The following is a 21,389-nucleotide window of genomic DNA, read 5'->3' as shown; positions in this document are numbered from 1 at the left end:
CAGAATATTTAAATAGCCTTTCTCCAGCATGTTTTTCTCCTCATGAGTTGCGTTTAAGACCAAATTGTATTGTTATGTTGATTAGAAATCTTAGCATTAATGAAGGTCTTTGTAATGGTACTAGATTAATAGTTCTTGAGCTTGAAAATAATTTATTAAAATGCAAGATTTTGACAGGTGACAAAGCAGATGATATTGTTTTCTTAAATCGTATAACACTGTATTGTGAAAACGTATATCCTTTTACTTTTAAAAGAAGACAATTTCCAATAAAATTAGCTTTTGCTATGACAATTAACAAATCTCAAGGACAGACGTTTGACAAAGTAGGAATTGATCTTCGTAAAGATGTTTTTAATCACGGGCAACTTTATGTTGCTTTTTCACGAGTACGTTCTTGGGAGTCATTTGTAACGAACAGCGAATTTTACCATGTCGCATGTTCGTGTCGCAAACGCGCATATTGTAAATAATGTCGATATTATTGTAAAATTATTAGTAAGGCGTCTGCTAAATATAGTGTAAAGTAGTATAAGTATTAGTTAAGGTATAACATAGGAACGCGGAAATAACTAAATTACGATATAATTCGATAACTTCCTTTATTTAGCGTACAATATTCAAAATCCGGATCGGCACACGTTGCTCTTGGAAAATCACGCGATTTTCGGATGATTCTCACGCGACGCTCTCGCGTATCCGCGTGAGCCCTACGGTCCCCTACCCCGGGACGCCACCGAACTGGGGGTATATATATAAGCCCTGTGAGCCGGCTCTATTCATTCTCATTCTCATTTTCATTCTCATTCTGATTCTGATTCTCACATTCAGTTTTGGGCATTCTTCCTCTATCGGAATCGATATTCGAGAGCTCCGTGAGCCGAACGAACTTAGCCGCGAACGCGTTATCTATCGAAAAGAACTTAGCCGCGAGAGCCTTCAGCGCCGAAAGAACTTAGCCGCGAGCGCGTTACTCTTTGAACTGTGCCTCTGTAAAAAGAAATGAAAGTGTGGTTAGCAATAAATCAGTGCACATATTGCCTAAATAATCTCGTTCTACTTACACCTCGGTGATCTTAAATCCGATACTCACCAGTCGAAGCGCGCCTCCCACAGGGCGTTCTCGATAGATCCTCGTTTTGATGCGCGCCTCTATCAGGGCGTTCTCGATAGTCCTTACCTAAGATACGCGCCTCCCGCAGGGCGTTCTCTGAGTCCAGCCGTTCTTTCCTCGTTCCTGAAATTATGAAATAAAATTAGATTATAGAATACCGACTATCGAGTAATTAATTACACGCTACCGCTAAGGATTATACACATACAATTTTACACCGACACGAGGACACACGCACACAACCTGGCTTACGATATAAATACGAAGGAAGTCGAAATACACACATTAACCAGGAGTTGTTATTATCGTAAGCAATCATTAAGGTAAGTCTGTCTTTACCAATGGTACGCTCGAGGCGGTCCGGACAGGCCCACCAGTTGAAAAGGCTTCGACGAGCCTACTATAAGGCCGGAGATTTCGATCCGAGCATATTTCACCACGTTCCGTCACAGGGTGTAACAGCCGAGCCTGTCAGCGACGTTCATCACGCCTACATTTCGCGACAACAGCCCCGGCTGTCGTAGAGCGCCCGAAACCTAAAATAATTCGAGAAGAAATTTTAACTCAGAAAATTCGGATGATCCTTCGAGAGTGTAGCGCGACCCAAAACGCTAAAGGAAATAAATTAGAGCCTCACTTACCTTCGCGCTCCGCTTAAGATATTTTAACGCCCGGATATTTAGTATCACGAAAACCCACTCCGACGTCCAAATCAAAAACCGGACGTGACACATTGAAAGTTTATCTTGGTAATCAAAGAGAAAATAGATATTGTTACGCTTGTCGCGCGTCTGCCGCACTTTCACTCACACGCGACGCGTATTCCGACACTCTCTCAAAGAAATCAGGCTCGTTGAACAAAGAAAGGTAAGTTTAATAATGTAATTCGTTTATACAGGAGCTCAGGTAAACACGTCCGAACGTGACGGCAACCCAGAGCGAAATCTGACAGTCAACATTGTAAACAAGACAGCCGTCGCTAAGGACGATTCGCAACTTCTGCTACGGGGCGACCCGCATGAGCGCACGGCACGGGCGTACAGCACGGGCGTAACACTACCCCCCCTCTTCCGAGATTGTCGCCCCGACAATCCGGGAGGGTAGTTTCTTGCGGTACAGCTTTATCGTGAGCCCCAGGGCACCGAATACTTGTCCTCCTCGAGCTGCTGCTCAGAGTTACCAGACTCTATTCTTTTTGGTCCCCGGTAGCTGCACACCAGTCTCCGTCCGAACCTCTTCTGGGGAGAGCTGGCCAGGCTCCCCCCTCTCCGACGGTCTCAGAACGACTTTATCAGCTCCGCTTCCCCGATGTAGGCTCCCCCGCTGCCGGCCTCCTACGTCGTCGTTCCACCAAATCTTCAGACAAGGGGAGGGGAAACTTGTGTGGACCCAACGCCTTTTCAGGTTCCCCAAGTCCCTGCCTCAGCATTTGCTCAACGTCCCACGGGAAAACCACAACTCCAAAAACCGTGGGCGAGGCAGTCTTCTTTCAATAAGGAACTCTCCCCCGAAGAAGTCTTCGGCCGCTGTTCTGCCACGGTATCCCACGCTACTACGTGAACCGCTGACTTCCTCGGACTCCGTTCCACTATGAAAACAAATAAAACGCACAGAACAAAGAATACAAGAACATTTGCATAATAAAATAAAATTTCAACACTTTACACATTGTTCCACAACTCTTTATTAAATACACATTACAGATTAAAAATATCGATGCACATTTCCCTCTTTACGAGCTCTGACCTACATTAACTCCTCAACTCAATTTCCTTTCCGAATAAATAGCTAACCTATCCGAATGAACCACTTTGCTTTTATGTCGGGGTGATTTCCGTATGCAATAAACAACATCGCTAAGTTTCTTAATCACCAAATAAGGACCCTCCCAATTACTCTGCAGTTTTGGAGCCCTATCTTTAACTCTCCGAGGATTAAAAAGCCAGACTCTCTGCCCCTCCTGAAAAAGAATTCGACGAACTCCACGATCGTATCGTGCCTTCATCCGGGAAGATTTCAAATTTAATTGATCCCGTACACCAGAATGAATTTCCTCTAATTTATCCTTTAAATTTCTAACAAAATTTCCAACCAATAGAGATTCCATTCCATGAAGTTTCGAAGGATTTCCTCGTAAAAGAGATGGTAATCTGAGATCTCGAGCAAAGTACAATTCTGCAGGGGTGATTCCAGTTGTTTCGTGCTTTGAGGACCTATATGCCAGGAGGAACATAGGGATCCATCGGTCCCAATCTTTTTGGTTTTCAGAGACGTATTTCGCTAAATAATTAGTTATAGTCTGATGCTGACGTTCGACTTGTCCATCAGACTGAGGATGCAAGGCAGTTGTTCTTGTCTTTCTTATCCCAAAAAGTCCCATCAATTCTGAAAAAAGTCTCGATTCAAAATTCCTTCCCTGGTCAGTATGAACCTCAGTGGGCACTCCATGCCTGGAAACAAACTGATCCACAAAAACTTCCGCAACCGTTTTCGCTCTCATGTTTTTTAAAGGGAAAGCTTCCACCCATTTTGTAAAACAGTCCACAAGGACAAGAAGAAACTTATTACCGGATTTTGTCATTGGAAGAGTACCAAGGATGTCCATCTGAACCCTCTCCAGAGGTGCCCCAACATTATAAATTTGCAGGGGAGATTTCCCCTTCCCTGAAGGGCCCTTCCTGGCAACGCAGACCTTACACGTCCTACACCAGTCTTCCACATCTTGCTTACAGGTTGCCCAGAAATACCGTTTCCGAATCTTCTCTAAAGTTTTATTCACACCAAAATGTCCCCCAGACGGAGAGTCATGCAATTCCTCTAGAATTCCTCTAACAAATTTCCGTGGAACAACGAGTTGGAGAAAACTAGATTTTAGGTTTGGAGCTTCCCATCTTTTATAAAGTATGCCCTCCTTCAGGATCAGGGCATCCCAATATGACCAGTAAATCTGTGCAGAGATATCTTCTGCAGCCAACTCAGCGCGTGGTGGGCGAACACCAGCCTCCTTCCCACGGAGTATAATTGAAACGCTCGGGTCCGCCCTTTGCTCAAAACGCCATTCTGAAAGATCTTCTGTCGCTAATACAATCCGAGCGACATCGCTCCCCTTCGCCACGGAGTTCTTCCTTTCTACTCTGGCGCAATATTCACAGCCGGACGACTCACATGTACGCCTTGACAATCCGTCGGCGTTTCCGTGAGAAAGTCCTTTTCTGTAGGTAATTATGAAACAATATTGCTGGAGCCTCTCCAGCCACCGAGCCAGCTGTCCATCTAAATCCCTGAAAGACATAAGCCAACGCAAAGAAATGTGATCCGTACGGATCAAAAATTCACATCCTAAAAGATAATGGCGAAAAAACTTAACAGAATCTACAATCGCTAAAAGTTCTTGACGAGTTATACAATAATTCCGTTCAGCTTTGCTCAGCACGCGACTAAAATACGCGATGACCCTCTCCTCCCCATTCTGCTTCTGAGATAGAACTGCGCCAATTCCAATATTGGAGGCATCAGTATCAAGGATGAACTCACCCTCCCCCCCCGGAAAAGAAAGCATTGGAGGAGAGGACAGTACCCGCTTTAACTCATCAAAAGAGTCCTGATGAACCTTGCTCCAGATAAACTTTATCTGATTCCCCGTTAATTCATAAAGGGGTTTAGCAATCGAAGAAAATCCTTTAATAAATTTCCGATAGTACGAGCAAAAACCGAGAAAACTCCGTAATAAAGTTTTCGTATGAGGAACCGGCCATTTCTCCACGGCAACGACTTTCTCAGGATCTGTAGCAACTCCCTTTGCCGAAATTATATGCCCCAAGTATTTTACTTCTTTTTTAAAGAAAACACATTTCTTAGGATTGATCTTTAAATTTACTTTTTCTAAGCGTAGGAATACTTTTTCCAAATTCCTGAGCATCTCTTCAAAAGTCTTTCCGAAAATTATCACATCATCTAAGTAAACTAACAAATTGTAAGCAAATTTCAAATAATAATCCTTGCAAAACCTTTTCCATGAGGCGTTCAAAAGTCGCTGGGGCGTTACATAAGCCAAAAGGCATTACCGTGAATTGCCAAAGTCCTCTGCCGAAAGAGAAAGCCGTTTTCTCTCTATCTTCAGGGCGAATTTTAATTTGCCAATAACCACTTTTCAAATCTAAAGTACAAAACCAAACGTTACCTGCTAGATGATCAAATATTACGTCAATTCTGGGGAGGGGATACGAATCTTTTTCCGTCAGTGCGTTTACAATACGATAGTCCACACAAAATCTTATCGTTCCATCCTTTTTGTGTCTTAATACCACAGGGGAAACCCAGGGACTATTTGATTCCTCGATTACTCCACATGCCTTCATTTCCTCGATAATCTTATCCACCTCCCCTCTCAACCGAAAAGGAATCCGCCGAGGTACCTGCTTTTTGGGGAGAGAGTCTTGCATATTTATGACATGTTGAACGACATCACAATTTCCCGCAACAATATTCTCAGAAAATACATCGCAAAATTTCTCAAGGAATTGAGCAAAAAGTTCTTTTTGAGAAAAGTCAAGATCTTGGGAATTATTTCTAAAGAGTTCTTTCAAGGAAACCGGGACTCTGTCTGGATTGTTCTCAATTCGAGCTACTCGTATTTCCGAATTCACAGTCCCGAAAACAGAATCGAAAATTTCTTCTAAATTCACCATTTTTAGAAAATTTACTCCCAAAAGACAGTCGTCATTTATATCGGCAACAAGCAAAGAAAACACAACCGAATGACTGCCTATTTCAACTCTAGCTTCTATTTCAAACTTAATTGCCACTTCTTCTCCAGTAGGATATCTCAAATTTAAATTCTCTACGTGAGACTTTTCCTTCTCTGTTTCTACAAACTTGCTACTTAATATGGAAACGTCAGAGCCCGTGTCAACCTTGAAAAAACATTCTTTCCCGTCAACTTTTCCCTTATAACAAAAATGATTAATATAAGGCTTAATTCTATTTTTATTCAAAACATCTTCATTTTTCATATTCAAAACAACATTTTTATTACCAATAAACGGGGTATCGATAACCCTTGCCAAACCCACCCCGCTGAGTTTGACTAGGTCAGGTTTCCCCTTTGCTCGGGGCACTCGGACCGGAAATGTCCAGACTTCCCGCATATCCAGCATTCCCCCCGGCTGGCGCTATATTTGCTGCCACGCCCATTTCCTTTTTGAAAACTCTCTTTCTGATCTTTCTTTCCCTCCTCTTTCTGTTCCTTATCGCCCTCTACTTCCCCCTTCTCATTACTCGCACCCCCCTTCTGTCCTTCTTTTGCAACATTTCTATTAAATTTTTCGCGGGCGAAACCTTCTCCCTGAATGATCCTTAACGCCTTCGCCCTCTCAACCGCCTGATACAAAGAGGTTATCCCCTTCATTTGTAATGTCCGTCTGATAAAGTGGTCCGTGACGGCCGTCACAAACTGTGAGCACGCGATCTTTTCGCGAATTTCATGGGGGCACTCGGGGTACGCGAGGCGCGACAGTCGTTCAATATCAGAACCGAGAGCGGCTAAATCTTCCCCGAATCTTTGTCTGCGATTTGTGAGCGCGGAATAATAATTTTGGGTTAAACGCCCCTCGCCGAAACGCAACTCGAGCTTCGACTTTAACTCCGCAAAATTAAGACATTCGATGTCTTGTACCGTCTCGAGAATCGTGCGCGCTTTTCCTCTCAAACTCGAGGCGAGTGCGACAGTTTTCGTCGCGTCGTCCCAAAAATTCGCTCGCGCAATTAAATTGAATTGCGAAAAATATTCTTGCAGTGGGACCGTCCCATCGTAAGTATCGGGCTTTAATTTATAGCCGAGCCCGATACCCGCTCCTGTGGCAGCGTCACCCGGGCGCGCGGCACGGATCGGGACACTGGCCGCACTCGTGTCCCACCCTCTCGAACACTCGACGTGATGACCCACGGCACTCGCGATTGCGCTCCTCTCGTTCAGGCGCATACCACCCACACTCGTGTCGCCCGAGATCGCACCTCTCTGAATCGATCGTGTGCGTCTCTCACTCGCGTTTCCCGCGATCGCGCTTCTTCCGGTCGGGGGTACTCGGCTCTCACCCGCGCTGCCCGCGATTTCGTTTCTTTCAACCGAGCGCACGTCATTTTCACACGCAGTGCTCGCGACCGCGTCCCCCTCGCATGTGACCCGCGCCCCCTCGTCGCTCGCGATTCGCGTCCCCGAATTTCCGGACGCTCTATTATTTGAACGACTTAGCTGGGGATTGTTGGAGTTCGTCCCTCGGAGTCGACGAAGTTCCTCCTCCTGACGGCGGATCGTCGCCGTGTACTCCTCCTCCCTCCGGGCCTGCTCCACACGTAAGAGTTGAATCTCCTCAATGACGGCTTGGAGCGTCTCGGTGAGCGTCGTGATCGCTGGCGCTTCGGCGGCATCGCGCTGAGGCCCCTCCAGCCGGAGCCTCTTCCTCGTAGCCATGCGGATATTCCTGTCCGTCATTCGTCTTATCGTGGCCCGTCGCTCGTCCTTCGTATCCCGGACGAGCCCCCAAAATGTTACGCTTGTCGCGCGTCTGCCGCACTTTCACTCACACGCGACGCGTATTCCGACACTCTCTCAAAGAAATCAGGCTCGTTGAACAAAGAAAGGTAAGTTTAATAATGTAATTCGTTTATACAGGAGCTCAGGTAAACACGTCCGAACGTGACGGCAACCCAGAGCGAAATCTGACAGTCAACATTGTAAACAAGACAGCCGTCGCTAAGGACGATTCGCAACTTCTGCTACGGGGCGACCCGCATGAGCGCACGGCACGGGCGTACAGCACGGGCGTAACAATATGTTAAAAATCACGTATATAAAGAAATTTATATTTAATTACATGGTAAAATAACATTTTGCTAAACAAGTGCTGTTCGAGAGCACGCGGTAGCGCGATGTAGCGCGAGGCAACGAGACGACCACAAAAAACAGCAAGTCCACAAATACACAAAAATAAAACAAAGTATATTCAAAGTCTAATGTGTACAATTATTTACAGAGTTCAGAGCCGTGAGTGATAGCGCGCACTGAATCTATCACAGCGAAAAGCAGAGAGTTTAGCTGCACAAGCTAATTCGGTGTCGAGGGCGGATTGCGAGTAGCGTTTAAGCGGTTTGCAAGTAGCGTTCAAGCGATTTGCACGAGCGGTGATTCTAAGCGGGTGAACTCAAGCAAGCGAGTGCGAATAGTATGAAGCGGTGTACTGGCGGTGATCTTCGAACGAAATCGATCCCGCGGCGCAGCGGCGATCCTTTTATCACCTTCGAGGCGGAACTCCCTCCAGGCTCGTTACAAATAATTTCGGGAAGGTGATTGGCCATCGATGGCCCACGTCATCGCGCTTACGTCACGGTTTCGGTTGAAGATCCGACGTGCTCGTTACATGTTTTCGATTGTCATGTTTATGGCATGGATCTTTCCTTAGTGAAAGCGTTGTTGTTTGACTTTATTTGTGCGCCCGGTCGGCCGTGGCTGTGTTATTGCTAGCGATTAGCGAACTTTCTGATGCGATGAAAGATCCATGCCATATTGAACATTAACGTCGACAAATTCTGGAAGAGGCTACTTAACATGCGATTAATGCGATTTTCAGCAAGGGTAGCGCAATCTCAAACATCCCGCCCGCCTCGGCAAGTGTTGACGAAACATGGTGCGCTCGACGGTGCGATGAAGTCGCGGCAGGATATCGATTTTTCGATCGATTCGCCATGATTGCGATTCCGGCGCGAGTGCTATTGAGCTATGGTGGGTGGTACGCGGCTGCGCAGAGTCACAACACGCGTTGATCTCGAGCGAGAAACATATTTTGCACAATATGTACCTGGTGTCGTGAAAAGTGAAGTGATCCGTGAAAGTGACGCAAAATTACGGTGAATTGAGGCGGAAGGCCGAAATGCGCGATTACGCACGGTGACCTTTGAACATAGGCAGAAGGCCGATAACGGCAATTAAGTGAAGAGAACATAAAATATTGGCGGAAGGTCTACAAAAACAATTAAGTGACAGTGAGTATCGGTGGTCTCACGCATCCCTCGGCGGCGGCTGGTATCGTGGCGGATCGAGGCTCGCGCGAGCGACGGCGCGACGGCGGTGAGCGACGACGCGCGAAGCACGTGGTGATCACGTGTATCGTTGCGAGCGTGAATTCGAGAGTATGCAAAAGTCGCGAAAATGCGAGTGAGTACGCGAGTGAATGTTCGCGTTAACGTGAGTACAGTGAGAGGGGAAGTGAGCAGTGCACCGTGTTCGATGAAATTGGTGGCAGAAGGCCATGAACAATTAATGGTCAACTGCGCAAACGACAATGAGTGACCGGTAATGTGAACGGTAAATTCGACAGCGAACATCGACAAGTGCGAATTGACATGAAGTGGCACGCGATACGTGACAAGTCATACCGCGAAACGACGGACAGAAATAAACGCGAGAAGACGAACAGAAATGTACGCGAGAAGCCGGACAGAAATACAACGGTGCAGTGAGGAGAATCGACGGAGGGTGTAAGGCTCCGTTTTGATCCTCCCGACGGCGGATTGCACGACGATCTTCCGCTCAGGCAGCTCGGCGTCAGGAATCTCGTCGCTTTCGTCCGGCCACCAGGTTCGGTTCTCCTGCGGCCACGCTGAGCCCGTCCATCTCAGGAGATGGCCGGTCAGCTCGCTGGGAGCTATCCCCTGGGAAGCGCAGTTGATCGGGTTGTCTCCGGGAACGAGCCGCCACTGAGTCTCGGGAGGAGTCAGTGGGAGAAGAGACACCCGGTTGGCCACGAACGGCTTCCATCTGGATGCGGTATCTTTGACCCTGTGAAGTGTCACGCGGGCGTCGGACTAGCGGAAGATTGGAGCTGCGGACAAACTTAAAGTGTCGCGAGCGTGTCGCGTGAACTTGGTGAGCATTGTGAAGTGTGGTGGAGCCGTGCCTCGTGACGCGGAGGTCGACGGCAGCGGCGTAGCCTCGCTCGGATGCGTCGGCGAGGCCGTGGATCGTAAGTGCGCGATAACGACGGTGTTTCTGAGAGATCCCGACGGGAATGTCCTCAGAGTTCGCGGCCCGTTTACGCAACGGGATCCCGCCCGCCGTGCAAGGTTCGCGCGGTGCGGTGTGCACGGAGGTCGCGTCGTCGACGGGCTTGCGGGTTACGGCGAGGTTCTTCGGCGGTGATGAGACCGGCCGTCGGACGACGTACTGGCCAGCGGATGTGCGCTCGTAGGTGCGCACGGAGTGTCGCTCGCACTCCCTTTCCTCGGGGGTGAGCCTGACGACAGAGGAGTGAGCTGCGGTGACCAAGAAGAGAGGTCGCACCGCAGCCCCCTGACAGAATCCATCCAAGGGTGGTTTTCTGCGCGATCGGCGTTTGCGGTTTTCCTCGGCGGAGACCATCCTCCAGGATGGCCGAGCATACCTCGGCGCCCAGAAGCAGCTCGACTGGATCGTTGTCGGCGAAACGAGGATCGGCTAGCGGAAGTCCCTGCAGATGAGGCCACGTGGTGCTGCACTTGATCGCGGAGCCCTGGTACAGGGAGAGACGCGGGAGCACGAACGCGACGGCGGTGAGCGCGGCTCCGGTGGTCGAAGACGTGAGACTCAACGACACTTTGCCCCGAGTGGATCCGGATTGTGAGCCGCCGATACCGAAGATCGACATTCGGGTGCGCGATCGCGGCAGGCGCAGTCGTCGCACCAGGGACTCCGACACGATCGACACTTCGGAGCCTTGGTCGATGAGAGCCCGAACTTCGTATGGAGCACCTTGACGGTCGGTGACGATCACGCGCGCGGTCGCGAGGAGGATCGCCTTGCGGTCGTCGGTCCTTCCGACGGCGGAAAGCGTGCTGGCCTCAGCGGCGGGTTTCGGCTCGGAAACGTACGCGTCGTGAAGCATCGTGTGGTGACGCGAGTTACACGTCATACAGTTCCTGGTGGACAGACACTTTGCCACCGTGTGGTTGCCGAGACAGTTAAAGCATAGCTTGTTTGTCTCGGCCACTGTCTTTCGCTCACTGGCCGGCTTGGCCTTGAAGTCGGGGCACCCCATGAGCGAGTGCTCCCCGTTGCAGAGCGGACACTGCGAAGGCTCCGTGCGCTTCGCGTTGTGCGTTTTCGCGGACCGTGATGGCTCACTCGCGGTGTTGACAATGCTCTTCGGGTACGCGGCGTTTAAAGTGAGAATTCGTTTGGTGATGAAGTTCATCAGCGTGTCGTGATTCGGTGGTTCGACAGAGCCTCCTGAGGAGGATTCCCACTCCAGACGCGTCCGCGGGTCAAATAATTCCACGACGAGGTGGTTAAAGAGGTCCATGCCGTGCGAGTCGATGGGTCTTCCGATGCTCTCTTGAGCGTTGACGGCGGATGTGACGGCGTTGTGGACGCGGCTGAGCTCATCGGCGGTAGCGGTTTTCATCTTCGCCACGGCGGTAAACGTGGCGAAGTTGGAGCGTATCAGCTCCTTCTTATTCTCGTAATGTGTGCTTAGAATGGCCCACGCGCGGTCGTAATTGGTTCCGGTTACGGTTAATGAGTGTATTAACTTTTCAGCGGGCCCTTGCAGACAAGATCGGAGGTAGTGGAACCGCTCTATATTTGAGATCGACGAATTCTCGCCGATGACCGACAGGAAAAGATCCCGAAACGGCGGCCATTCCTCGTACGTTCCCGAAAAACGCGGTAATTGAATGCGCGGCAGCGAAGTCTTGGGAGCGTGTTCGCCACTTTGCTCCGGCCCGGTTGGCACTCTGAGCGACGCGGATTTCAAGGAGTTTGCGACGGAGGTGAGCAAGCTGTGCTGATGCACGTACGCATTCTCGACGGTGTCAAAAAAGTCGGTTTTATTGTACTCACTCTCGGTGTAGCGATCTCCGTAGCATGCCCGAATGAGATCGTGGTTTGACTCAAACTTGGCCCACAGGTCGTCGAGAATGCGGATGCGAGTGCTCACAGCGTCGAGGGTGATGTTTTCTGCACCCTGCTTCCGTAGATTGGTCATTGCGTGGGCGATGCGCCTGTGGATTTCGTGCTGACTGTTCAGCATGGCGCTCTGATCCAGGCTCATGGTTGCGGTCGTCCGTTGAGGAAGCACTCCCGAATTAGCGGTTGCCGGTCGGATCCGGCTCGAAGGACCAGAATGTTCGAGAGCACGCGGTAGCGCGATGTAGCGCGAGGCAACGAGACGACCACAAAAAACAGCAAGTCCACAAATACACAAAAATAAAACAAAGTATATTCAAAGTCTAATGTGTACAATTATTTACAGAGTTCAGAGCCGTGAGTGATAGCGCGCACTGAATCTATCACAGCGAAAAGCAGAGAGTTTAGCTGCACAAGCTAATTCGGTGTCAAAGGCGGATTGCGAGTAGCGTTTAAGCGGTTTGCAAGTAGCGTTCAAGCGATTTGCACGAGCGGTGATTCTAAGCGGGTGAACTCAAGCAAGCGAGTGCGAATAGTATAAAGCGGTGTACTGGCGGTGATCTTCGAACGAAATCGATCCCGCGGCGCAGCGGCGATCCCTTTATCACCTTCGAGGCGGAACTCCCTCCAGGCTCGTTACAAATAATTTCGGGAAGGTGATTGGCCATCGATGGCCCACGTCATCGCGCTTACGTCACGGTTTCGGTTGAAGATCCGACGTGCTCGTTACATGTTTTCGATTGTCATGTTTATGGCATGGATCTTTCCTTAGTGAAAGCGTTGTTGTTTGACTTTATTTGTGCGCCCGGTCGGCCGTGGCTGTGTTATTGCTAGCGATTAGCGAACTTTCCGATGCGATGAAAGATCCATGCCATATTGAACATTAACGTCGACAAATTCTGGAAGAGGCTACTTAACATGCGATTAATGCGATTTTCAGCAAGGGTAGCGCAATCTCAAACAAGTGCAAATAATCATTTCCATATATTTTTGGCTGCTGAGCACAAATTGGTTATCCAACTTTTTCTATTACATTTCAATAAAAAAAAGGGATATAATGAGCTAGAAAGGATAACTTTTAGAGATTTTATAATGTGGTAGGTTTGATAGAAAATTTTTAATTTTATTATTTTAAATTTTATTATATCATGCAAAAGTACTTATAAACTTTAAGTTCTTAAATAAATTTTATTTTATTTCAGTAATAAGTAATAAATTATTCAATAATTATACATTTTTGAGATATTACTATTTAAAAATTGGTTAGCATCACTATTACTGTGTTAACAAAAAAAATAGTTATTAAATTGTTTTGTAATGTCAAATTTGATAAATCCCTCTCTAAAAATGGCATGTTAACTGAGTGAATTTCATTTGTATCGAAGAATTGAGGCCTCTTTTCCGCGATGCTGATTGGTTGTCTCGAATTTTGCATCGCGGCGTGTTTCACTTGTGTCGCTTCTGTGGCTGTCAATTTCATGTAATGAAAAAGCTAAATGGCGCGCGCGTAGCGCGCGCTTGTAGTGTTCTAGTAAAGAATAAAAAAAATAACAAAAAATGAAAGTTAATTACATATACATTGATCAAAATACGTAATTTTTATTTTTTTATTCTACTGAATTCAATGTTTGGTATAAAAATGGGATTCCCCATTCGATTCCATTTAGACACCGATTTTTACCGTGAAAGAAAGAAACGCGAATTCTTGCATAGTTTCTGTTTTGATTCTAAACAGAAAACCCAAATCTGGGATAAAAATATATTTCCTAATTAGTATCGCAGTGCAATTTACCTATTTGGGCATTCTAATCGGAATCTAAGCTGTATTTGGTAAGACTTTGGGAAATTTCTATGCGGGGTACAATATAATACGCGGATATCGTACAGTGAGATCGCGGAGATCGGGAAGCGCGAATGTCGAAGAGGGGATATATGTACAAGGGGAGACGCGGGCGTCGTACAGAAAGATCGCGGAGACCGGAAGCGCGAAGATTCGAAGTGGAGGTGTATGTACACGGGAATGCGCGGATGTCGTGCAGAGAGATCGCGGAATACGGCGGGCGGATTCGGTGAGAGTCGGCGCGGGAGCGCAGATCTGGACGCGGCGGTGATCGTACGCGGCGGAGATCGCGGGTGGAAACGGTATCGTGCGGCTAAGATCCTTAGCGGATATAACGAGGAACTCTTTATATCCTGGCGCAACGAGGCGTTAGGCAGGAGGCGGTACCGGGTGGCCAAGACCCTTGGCGAGTAAGAGAATAGCTCTCTTACCCTGGTTCACTCCGGTATCGTAGGTTCTATCGTAAGGGATCGAATCAACCGCCCAGATACTTCACTTGGCGGAGCCAGAGAGAGACTTTCTACCTCCTGGTTGTGTTCGAGTTCGGGATTTCGGGATCCGTGAGCAGCGGAGAATCGGTCGGGTCGATTGCTGGCTCACGGCGGAATCTGATTGTTACTAACAATCGTCGGTTTATATACCCGCGGCGGTGTGTCGGCGTGGCGGGGGTATAAGCGACGGCAATCGCGAGCGCCGGGATGGAGCGGCGGGGCGGTCGGAAATTACGGCGCACAGTGGTGCACTGTACATGGGAGATGCGGAAAAAACTTCAAAACTTTGGAATTTCTCGATATGCTTTATGATGTCATTTTTTTATGTTTCTTCTTGAAATTTAAACTTCATATAGAGAGTAATATTAAGACATCTAACATAGAAATAAAATAACAATAATAACTAATTATATTAATATATGCTTATAACTGTCACAATCGTGCGCGCGCGTTACAAAAGAATTATTTTATAAGCTCTTATTTAGTAATAATTATTAAGTATCCCGGGAAAAAATGGAAGAGATCTGAACAGACTTGAGCAGATCTCATCAGATCCAATCCACTCAGATCTGGTTTGATCAAAATATTGGCCCTATCTGATCAGATCCAATCAGACATGAGTAGATCTGATCCGATCCTAGCGGATAGAGTCAGATATGTAACGAGAATAATCTATTATATCTGCTCAGATCCAATCAGACATGAGTAGATCTGATCCGATCCGGTGTCCATCCACTGCAGAAAATTGTTGTTTTCAAATGTTATTTTTTAAATGTGCCACTTTATTATAAAAGTGGATTCCACGATACAAAAGTTGTGCCGTTCCACGATTTACATAACTTGGCGCAACTTGTTAGCACGACACTGCTGTGTCTGATACCGTTCTTATACCACTGTTCATCAATTTTTAAATACGAGAATCAGATTCCGTCGGATGCCATCTATCGGATACTTTGAGATGCAACATTATGATCTGATCATATATAATCTTATATGACTATATAAGTTTATATGTGATTATATTATTTTATCAGTTTAAATTATAAGGTATGTTTGCAAAATAATTTAAAAGATTTATGTTTTATATATACATATACACATTAATCTTTTATATTTATCTATTATTAATTAATTTTGCACGGTACTTTTTTAATGGAATATTTATGATAAATTCTAAATATGGTGTCGAAATTAACAATTATTATCAAATTGGCAGAGACTATATTTATTATATATGTTAATGTTTCAAAATTGAGAAAACTGTTTTTAATATAAAAATTAATTGATTTTTTGACCAAAAATCATTTAAGCTTCCCCTTTACAGAGTTAATATTATATTTGATATAATGTCCAACATTGGGTGTAAAAATTAATAATGGACGATTTGAGAACGAAATTTTTATAAGTTCTATACTGGCGAGATCTGCTCAGATCCGGCAAGATCGGAAGAGATCTGATTGGATCAGCAACACAACTTTGTAAGCCAAGATTGGACTTATCTGGTGAGATCAAGATATGTCTGACTAGGTCTGCTCAGATCCGGCAAGATCGGAAGAGATCTGATTGAATCAGCAACACAACTTTGTAAGCCAAGATTGGTCTTATCTGGTGAGATCAAGATATGTCTGACTAGGTCTGCTCAGATCCAGCAAGATCGGAAGAGATCTGATTGGATCAGCAACACAACTTTGTAAGCCAAGATTGGTCTTATCTGGTGAGATCAAGATATGTCTGGCTAGGTCTGCTCAGATCCGACAAGATCTGAGGCATAATGTCTGCTCGTACTTCAGGAGATCTGAAGCAATCAGATAATGTCCGATTAGATCGGAAGAGATCCGATTGGATCTGCGATTCAATATCGAACGGCAGCAATGGTCAGATCTGGTGAGATCGGATTATAGTTCAGCATATCTGGCTGCATGTGATCAGATATGGCCATGCAGATCTGGCGAGATAAAATTGTATCCAATCAGATCTGACTTTACTTGAATTTCAGATCTCGTTGTATCTCATTTTATCAAATCAGACATGGTCAGATCTCCTCCATTTTTTCCCGGGATATTTTAAGTAATATTTTACCTTAATATTTTATATTATATAACAGCAACATTATATATTAAGTTTATAACTATTATACTTTACACATTATTATAGTATGTAAGTATGTTATAAGATTACATTTTAATATTGTTTTAGTAATGTCTTTACTTCTTCGCTAAGTAGAAGTGATTTAGTTTTTGATTCCGGCCTTAGGTGGGTGATGTATGAATCCGATGATGTCAAAATATTATGAAAAACATCTTCATTTGTTGCCAAACGAGAGAACTTCCTAGTATGATGGAGTCTATAGTATTTGTAATCTTTATTTCTACTCTCTTGGGCTTCTTCTGAGAGTGAACCTATTGGCAAAGCCGCGGATTCTATGATTTCCTTGCCATGGATGATAATTTTATGCACAGTGGACGGCATATTATACCAAGAATATAACGAAATAGCTAAATTAGCTGTTTCTTGAGCATATATCCCAAATTTTTCTGCATCAATCTCGAAATTGCAACAAATTGTTTCTAATATTACAGCCAGTCTTTTTATTAATGTTTCATCAATTAGAGTAATTTCAGCTGTTACAGTAGGATTTCCAAAAAACCTTCTCGAAGTGTTGCCATTATTTGTTGTCCCCGCTCCTTGCTTAACAATGTCAACTAGTATGCCAAGTCTTTCCTTAAATTGATTTTGAACACGTTTTTTTGTTTCTTCTTTCATAGAACGAGTAGTTTCTGATGTTCTCCAAGACTTAAAACTTAAATTGTAACTTAAATGTAAAACATATTCCATAAATCTTATTCGTCCATGCAAAGTGGACATTCCTAGTTTAAGAGCTTCTTCATTCGATGGCCTATTTAGAAGTCTTGGTATGTTGTTCATCTCCGATGGTTTGGCTCCACAAATCACGCAGTTACTCGAGGATCTAGTATTGGTCACAGCTTGAGCGACTTTTCCATCTATCATTGTAAAATAAAGGATATGTCGCACTTTAAAAATCCGTCCATGCAGATTTATTTCTGTTTCACGGAGGTCTTTTATTTCATCTTCAACACGAGTTCTCTCCTCTCGTATTAAGTCTGGTGTCTCCTTTGTAAATTCAAATTTCAAAGCTCTACAATATCTTGTTGAAGACGGCCGAGAATTTTTCCAGATATGCTTGATTTTGTTTTCAGCAAGTGTCATATTTAAGGGTACAATCGAAGTCATGAATAAATTTGAATCCGAAATATCCACTGCAGGATCCAAAAATTTCTGCTTATATTCACTTTGGCCAGATGCTCCATCACAGCCCCACTTTGTATATAGTACAAGATGTTCTTCTTTTAATGTTTCAATATCGTCTTTAGTTTTGGTTTCCAAAATCCTTTTGGAGGTGTGGTCAAGCAAATCCTGTAAACTGACTTTTGCCGATTTTTCCGTAATATTGATATTGTCTGGATAACATTCTTTCTTGGCCTCTATTATCTTTCGATAACTTGGAAATATATTATAGCCAATATCTTTAGTTGCTTTTCGAAGAATCTCGTATTGATACTTCGACAGCTTGGCTTGTGTTATCAATGCCAAAGCAGAATCAGCATTAAAGGTTGTACCAGTTGAATCCGTTAATGATGAAGCAGAAGCGTCAATTAGTTTTTGGGAGTATGTATTTCTGAGTTCCTGAATTTTGTACCTTTTCGCACGGTCACAGTACTCGTCAAAGGTCTTCTTTGGCCTGCCTCCGCTCCTGCCAAAGCAGAATCAGCATTAAAGGTTGTACCAGTTGAATCCGTTAATGATGAAGCAGAAGCGTCAATTAGTTTCTGGGAGTATGTATTTCGGAGTTCCTAAATTTTGTACCTTTTCGCACGGTCACAGCACTCTTTAAAGGTCTTCTTTGGCCTGCCTCCGCTCCTATTTACAGATGGACTTTGACCTCCCAAATCGCCACTTAAATTCACAACAAACATACCCTCCAGCCAATGGCTGTACTTCTGAAGAAACTTTGTTTTAATACGATGCACTGACTTGAATCTTTGGTTAAAATGTGGCAAAAATCTTTTATTAAATTCCGAAACTATTTTAACAATTTGATCATCCTGTAACGAGTATTTTTCATGTAAAAACTGTTCTAATGAACTATTACGGTCGAAAAGAACTTCGCACAAAATTTTATAAGGAACTACGAAATCGCTCATGATTGCAAAATAGTATATTGTGCACCAAGGGGCGAAAGTAGTGTTTTTCAGACGAGTGTGAAGTTTGCCGCCCGAGCCGAAGGCGAGTAGTACCAACTTTCCTCCCTAGGGAGTCCGCCCGAGAGAGAGAGAGAGAGAGAGAGAGGGAGAGGGAGAGGGAGAGGGAGAGGGAGAGGGAGAGGGAGAGGGAGAGGGAGAGGGAGAGGGAGAGGGAGAGGGAGAGGGAGAGGGAGAGGGAGAGGGAGAGGGAGAGGGGAGGGAGAGGGAGAGGGAGAGGGAGAGGGAGAGGGAGAGGGAGAGGGAGAGGGAGAGGGGAGGGAGAGGGAGAGGGGAGAGGGAGAGGAGAGGGAGAGGGAGAGGGAGAGGGAGAGGGAGAGGGAGAGGGAGAGGGAGAGGAGAGGGGAGAGGGGAGAGGGGAGGGAGGGGAGAGGGAGAGGGAGAGGGAGAGGGAGAGGGGAGGGGAGGGAGAGAGGGGCGGAGAGAGAGAGAGAGAAGAAGAGAAGAGAGGAGGGAAGAAGGAGAGGAGAGGGGAGAGAGGGAGAGGAGGAGAGAGGGAGAGAGAGAGGAGGCGAGAGAGAGAGGAGAGAGAGAGAGAGAGAGAGAGAGAGAGAGAGAGGAGGAGAGAAGAGAGAGAGAGAGAGAGAGAGAGAGAGAGGAGAGAGAGGGAGAGAGAGAGAGAGAGATGAGAGAGAGAGCGAGAGAGGGAGAGAGAGAGAGATGAGAGCGAGAGAGAGAGAGAGGAGTGAGAGGAGAGAGGAGAGGGAGAGAGAGAGAGAGAGGAGAGAGGAGAGGAGAGAGAGGAGAGAGGAGGAGAGAGAGGAGAGAGAGAGGGAGAGAGAGAGAGAGAGAGGGAGAGAGAGAGATAGAGATAGAGATAGAGATAGAGATAGAGATAGATAGATAGATAGATAGATAGATAGATAGATAGATAGATAGATAGATAGATTTATTATGCCCAAGCAAGGCTAAAGGGCAAAAAAGTAATATAGCAGTTACAATAATATGGTAATTACATACTATAGCAGTTGTAACAATATAGCAGTTACAAGATGTTACAGACAGAAGTCGATGTGAGTTTGATAGAAGTACAGTACTGTAATTACAAGGCATAATACAAAGATACACATGATGTAAGCAAGAGCGAAATATTAAAGACAAAAGTTGATGTGAGTTTGATAGAAATACAGTACTGTAATTACAAAGCATGAGCATGCTCTCTCTCATAAGGCGAGCAACCAATGATCCAGCATACAAACAATTGATAGGACGTTGAGTAACAAAATATGACGCAACAAAATATGACCAATTTCAATAATATATACACTGTAAAATTAAGAACTAACGCAACTTAATAAAGTATAATGAAAATAGAATATGATAAGAAGCAAGTAATACTAAGCAAACTAAACAGTGCATATAAAACTAAGAAATGGAGCGCGTCGCAATCTTCAACTATAAAAACAAAAAAAAAAAGCACTAGAAGCCCTAAACCAAAAACTGATGTTATCCAATTCCACGCGCAAGCAAGTCGATATGTCCACAAGGAAAATTAGCGTTATTGAGCAATACGGATAAGAAAATTTAGATGTTGCATTATGCCGAACGATAGACAAGCTTAGCGAGATCAGCTTCTGAGTCAATGCAGATAATGGGCTGTCCGTCAGAAGACCTTACGCATATATGGCCATTTTTAACCCAAACAAACTTATAGGCGTTCTCCCTGGCAATACGCTTAACTCGCTTGTGTAGCAAGTCATACGTGCACTTAGGGAGCAGTACATTCACGTATACATATCGATCGGTACCAGTATCACATATATCACGCTGTTTGAGAGCACCCTTTTCGCGCTTTTTCGAAATTATTGCGTCACACACAGTACCAGAAGCAAGAGTGACAATAATCGAACTCGACGCTGCAGTGACCTTGGAACTGCCCTGAGTAGCAGATGATACTCTGTTGACCATTCTCACGCCAAGAACGTGACTAGCCAAGTGAGGTACATTTAATGCCGCGAGCACATTTTCCGAGAGTTTCGCAGGAGTAATGGATGTCGTCGATGGCAAGCCAGATACAATAAGTTCATTACACAAGTGAGCGTCGTGAGCTGGCCGAGCAGACTTCAGTTCACGGATTTCACGAACAAGATTAGCATTGTCTAGTTCTAATTGCGCGATACGCTGACTATTTTCAGCTACAGTATCAGTAAGACGATTTAGGTGACTAAGTTTGTCACTGATTTCTTTGTTAGTGCGTTGCTGACTGTCAATAAACACAGACAGCTTCGAATCAGACTTTTCCATGAAAGCAGTCAGCTTCGCGTCTGTTAGTGCGTTGCTGACTGTCAATAAACACAGACAGCTTCGAATCAGACTTTTCCATGAAAGCAGTCAGCTTCGCGTCCGACTTTTTTATCCGCTCAATCAACTCACGCAAAAGCTCATTCGTAGAGTCATGTGCAGCACCACTCGCAGTATCGCGCGTAATAAGATGCGCATGCGCGCCGGAGTGCGCGGCACCGACAGCAACAGACGCGGTGTCTCCCTGAACGGCAGGAGAAAACGTACGGCGTTCATCCCCAGTGATCGACATATCAAAGCTGAGATTTGCAACAAGCACTAGCGGACTTCATACCAACGTAAGCTTTGACACAACCGGATGAAGTGCTATATGACACTCAGCACATGAAACAGATGCACCAGCAATCCGTTTAGTACACTTTAACACAGTACGCTTCATGTGTTATCTACAATCGCTTATCACTTAAAGTAGAGTTCTGTAGTATCG

The 21,389-nt window shown here is 45.5% G+C and overlaps 1 protein-coding gene across 1 annotated transcript; it reads right to left on the bottom strand.

Annotated features, from left to right (window-relative positions):
• Positions 1-970: 970 nt before the first annotated feature.
• On the bottom strand, positions 971-12,195 carry LOC139784089 (uncharacterized). Its single transcript, XM_071723253.1, has 3 exons — positions 10,449-12,195; positions 1,094-1,237; positions 971-990 (listed from the first exon to the last, which is right to left on the bottom strand). Exons 1-3 carry the CDS (start codon positions 12,193-12,195, stop codon positions 971-973), a joined length of 1,911 nt encoding a protein of 636 aa, XP_071579354.1.
• Positions 12,196-21,389: the final 9,194 nt, after the last annotated feature.

Source organism: Temnothorax nylanderi, unplaced genomic scaffold, assembly GCF_030848795.1.
Source record: "Temnothorax nylanderi isolate EJ_2023f unplaced genomic scaffold, tnyl_v1.0 TNYL_tig0583_pilon, whole genome shotgun sequence".
Taxonomy (NCBI): Eukaryota; Metazoa; Arthropoda; class Insecta; order Hymenoptera; family Formicidae; genus Temnothorax; species Temnothorax nylanderi.
The sequence above is the reverse complement of the archived record's forward strand: the minus strand, read 5'-3'. Positions and strand labels throughout refer to the sequence as shown.

Bases quoted from the DNA above. Each gene is read 5' to 3' on its own strand.
- LOC139784089 (XM_071723253.1), bottom strand. From the start codon at position 12,195: ATGAGCCTGGATCAGAGCGCCATGCTGAACAGTCAGCACGAAATCCAC. The intron at 1,238-10,448 runs GTGCGACCTCTC...TCATAATTTCAG, and splicing joins GATTCTGTCAGGGGGCTGCG to GAACGAGGAAAGAACGGCTG. The intron at 991-1,093 runs GTGAGTATCGGA...TTCTTTTTACAG, and splicing joins TGGGAGGCGCGCTTCGACTG to AGGCACAGTTCAAAGAGTAA.